This window comes from Colobus angolensis, unplaced genomic scaffold (genome assembly GCF_000951035.1).
Source record: "Colobus angolensis palliatus isolate OR3802 unplaced genomic scaffold, Cang.pa_1.0 Scaffold60, whole genome shotgun sequence".
NCBI lineage: Eukaryota > Metazoa > Chordata > Mammalia > Primates > Cercopithecidae > Colobus > Colobus angolensis.
The window spans coordinates 2,125,702-2,129,204 of NW_012119599.1; the positions used below are offsets into that span (position 1 = coordinate 2,125,702).

Consider the following 3,503-nt stretch of genomic DNA (forward strand, 5'->3'; position numbering starts at 1 on the left):
AGGACCATAGAGAGTTGCATAGAGATCGCCCTGTTCTATGCTCTACTCTCCTGGGGAGCGGGGCCAGAGAGGCCGGAAGTGCGGCGAGACCTGGGCCGCGCTGGCCGTGTTGGCGGTGAACTGCTTCAGTCCCTCTCCGGTCTTTCCCTTGAGGCTCCAAGACCAGCAACTGAGCTCGCGGCTCTGAAACCGTGAGGCCGGGACCAGAGGGGCGGGAGGCGGAGACCGCAGGTGGAGATTGGCAACCGCGGAAGCCAATCATTGCCGAGTCTGAGAGATGGACAAGGCCAGGCGTGGGGAGGGCGTCCAGATGTAGCTCCGGGGGCTGGGCGAACGGAAGTCGGGGGACGGTGGGGGCGGAGCCAATAGAATCCCGTGGAGGCGAGGGGCGGAGCGATGGGACTTGTAAGGGGCGGGGCGAGCAGAAGGTGGAGGTCAAAGGGGCGGGGCGTTATAGAGCCTCGGGCCCTAGGTGTTTGGGACCTGACCCTATGGGGCTCTGGGAGTTTTGTGGGGGACAGCTATGAGTAGGGGTTCCTCCTGGGGGATGAGAACGTAGACGCCGATGGCTCACTCGCTCCTGGCACCTTCCCTTTCAGGTTCCAGATGGACCCTGGGAAGGACAAAGAGGGGGTGCCCCAGCCCTCAGGGCCTCCAGCAAGGAAGAAATTTGTGATACCCCTTGACGAGGATGAGATTCCTCCTGGAGTGGTAGGACAAGGAGATGCGGGGCCCCCGGGAGGCTCGGGGGTGTTAGGAGGAGGAAGAGAATAGGATGGGGCCTGTGGGACCAGGGTGTGGGTTAGTGGATTTGGGGGCCACGGACGACTTGGGGAAACAGTCCTTGGTCCTCCACAGGTCCCAGTTTCCCCATCTGTGAAATAGATGATTGGTTCTAAGGGCTGAGGCAGAGGCCAGACACTGGCATTCAAGCAGGTAACCCCTGATGTGCTTTACGAGGCCAGCACCCTGATTATTCGAGACATGAATTTATTACTCATGTTTAAGAATTGCCAGGTTTTGCAATCTTAAAATCTATACTTTAGACATATTTTGGTAAATGGAAGGACCTGGCAATATTGAAATCTCCTTCCCAAGGGAAAACAATCGATTGGTGATTAGCATTGGCTATGAAGAAAAGGAGAGTGAGCTAAGGATATAGGGCGTGATGGGGAAGAGGACCTTCCTACTTTATTTTATTTATTCATTATTTTGAGACAGAGTCTGGCTCTGTCACCCAGGCTGGAGTGCACTGGCACCATCTCGGCTCACTGCAGCCTCCGCCTCCCGGATTCAAGCGATTCTCCTGCCTCAGCCTCCCGAGTAACTGGGATTACAGGAGCGTGCCACCACATCCGGCTAATTTTTGTATTTTTAATAGAGACAGAATTTCACCATGTTGGTCAGGCTGGTCTTGAACCTCAAGTGATCCGTCCATCTCGGCCTCCCAAATGCTGGGATTACAGGCATGAACCACCATGCCTGGCCCCTTCCTACTTTAGATAGGAAGTTCAAGGGAGGGCCTCTCTGAGGAGGTGACATCTTGGTAGAGATGTCAAAGAGGTGAGGGAATGAGCCACAGAGACATCTGGGGTAGAGGGAACAGCCAGTGCCAAAGCCCTGAGGTCAGAAAGAGCCTGCCACATTCAAGGGCAGGACGCAGTCCAGTGGGGCTATAGTAGAGAAAGCAAGGGACAAGTGGTAGAAGGTGTAGTCTCTAAGGCAAGGATCAGGGACAGATCTACAGCCTTGTGGGTAATGGTGACAGCTTTGACTTTCACTCTGAGGCAGGAGCCACCCACTAGCTCTGAGCAGAGGAAGGACATAAAGATTTAGTGTAGGGGACAGACTTCCAGGGGGTGAGCGTGTGGGCAAGGAGCTGGTGAGGAAGGGACTTCAGTGGTCCAAGGGTGAAACGCTGTTGGCTGGGACCAGAGTGGAGGCTGAGGAGTGGGGCAGAAGTGGCTGGATTCAGATTTTGAGCTCTCAGCCTTCTGGAAGGGACATTAGAGGAAGGAGGATGGGCAGCCCTAAAGAGGGGAGAGGGGTCAAGTGCTGTGGCTCACACCTGTAATCCCAACACTTTGGGAGGCTGAGGCAGGCGGATCACCTGAGGTTAGGAGTTCGATATCAGCCTGGACAACATGTTGAAACCCTGTCTCCACTAAAAATACAAAAATTAGCCAGCATGGTGGTACGCGCCTGTAGTCCCAGCTATTCGGGAGGCTGAGACAGGAGAATTGCTTGAACCTGGGAGGCGGAGGTTGCAGTGAGCTGAGATCATGCCACTGCACTCCAGCCTGGGTGACAGAGCAAGACTCCATCTCAAAAAAAAAGAAAATTAGCTGGGCGTGGTGGTGGGCACCTGTAATCCCAGCTACTCGGGAAGCTGAGGCAGGATAATTGCTTGAACCCAGGAGGTTGCAGTGAGCCAAGATTGTGCCACTGCACTCCAGCCTGGGTGACAGAATGCGACTCTGTCTCAAAAAAAAAAAGAAAAAAAAAGAAAGGGGAGAGGAACTCACAGGGTCTCAGATGTCCCCTGCTCACCCCAACCCGTCCCCTGCAAACTCCCTTTCTCCCCACAGGCCAAGCCCTTATTCAAATTCACACAGAGCCTTCCCACTGTGGACACCTCGGCCCAGGCGGCCCCTCAGACCTACGCTGAATATGCCATCTCACAGCCTCCGGGAGGGGCTGCGGCCACGTGCCCCACAGGGTCAGAGCCCCTGGCAGGAGAGACCCCCAACCAGGCCCTGAAACCCGGGGCAAAATCCAACAGCATCATTGTGAGCCCTCGGCAGGTGAGGAGGGAGACGGAGAAGAGGAGCCTTGAGGTTTTCAGTGGGAAACGCTGTTCTAGGGATGACTCCAGTGGAAGGAGGTCTGAGTTCCAACCACATTGTTCTCACCATTCATTTATTCATTCATTCAACAGCGGTGTGTGGGTTGAGAGTGCCCCAGCTCTTGCTGGGGCTGTGGTTGTGTTGGTGCAGCTCTGTTTCCTGACCCCAGGTTTGTTAATTTACTTAAAATGTACTGAATGAGGCCAGGTGTGGTGGCTCACGCCTGTAATCCCAGCACTTTGGGAGGCTGAGGCAGGCGGATCATCTGAGGTCAGGAGTTCGAGACCAGCCTGGCCAACATGGTGAAACCTCATCTCTGCTAAAAATACAAAAATTAGCCGGGCGTAGGGGCAGGAGGTGTTCAGGACCACATGACTCGCAGACTGGGGCTGGGGGAGAGGGTTGAGCTGGAGACAGACCCGGGGACCCTTTAGGAAAGGCCTGGTGCCAGTGGAAGTGGAGGGGAGGAACCTGGATCAGAGGACCAGGGACTGTCCAGGGTTGGGAGGAGGAGCGAGAAGCTGGAAAAGACCCAGGCACAGGTGGGAGGAGGGAGGAGGTATGGGAAGAGGTGGGAGGAGGGAGGAGGTATGGGAAGAGGTGGGAGGAGGGAGGAGGTGTGGGAAGAGGTGGGAGGAGGGAGGAGGTGTGGGAAGA

The 3,503-nt window shown here is 55.6% G+C and overlaps 1 protein-coding gene across 3 annotated transcripts in view; it reads left to right on the top strand.

Moving 5' to 3' along the window:
* Positions 1–425: 425 nt before the first annotated feature.
* Positions 426–3,503, top strand: part of ERCC1 (excision repair cross-complementation group 1) — a 23,515-nt gene continuing 20,437 nt past the window's right edge. For all 3 annotated transcript variants that reach the window (XM_011963001.1, XM_011963000.1, XM_011962999.1), the window contains exons 1-2: positions 426–711; positions 2,589–2,804. In XM_011963001.1, the coding sequence (XP_011818391.1) occupies positions 607–711; positions 2,589–2,804 (321 nt within the window). In that variant the 5' untranslated portion in view covers positions 426–606. The remainder of the gene's footprint in view (positions 712–2,588; positions 2,805–3,503) is intronic.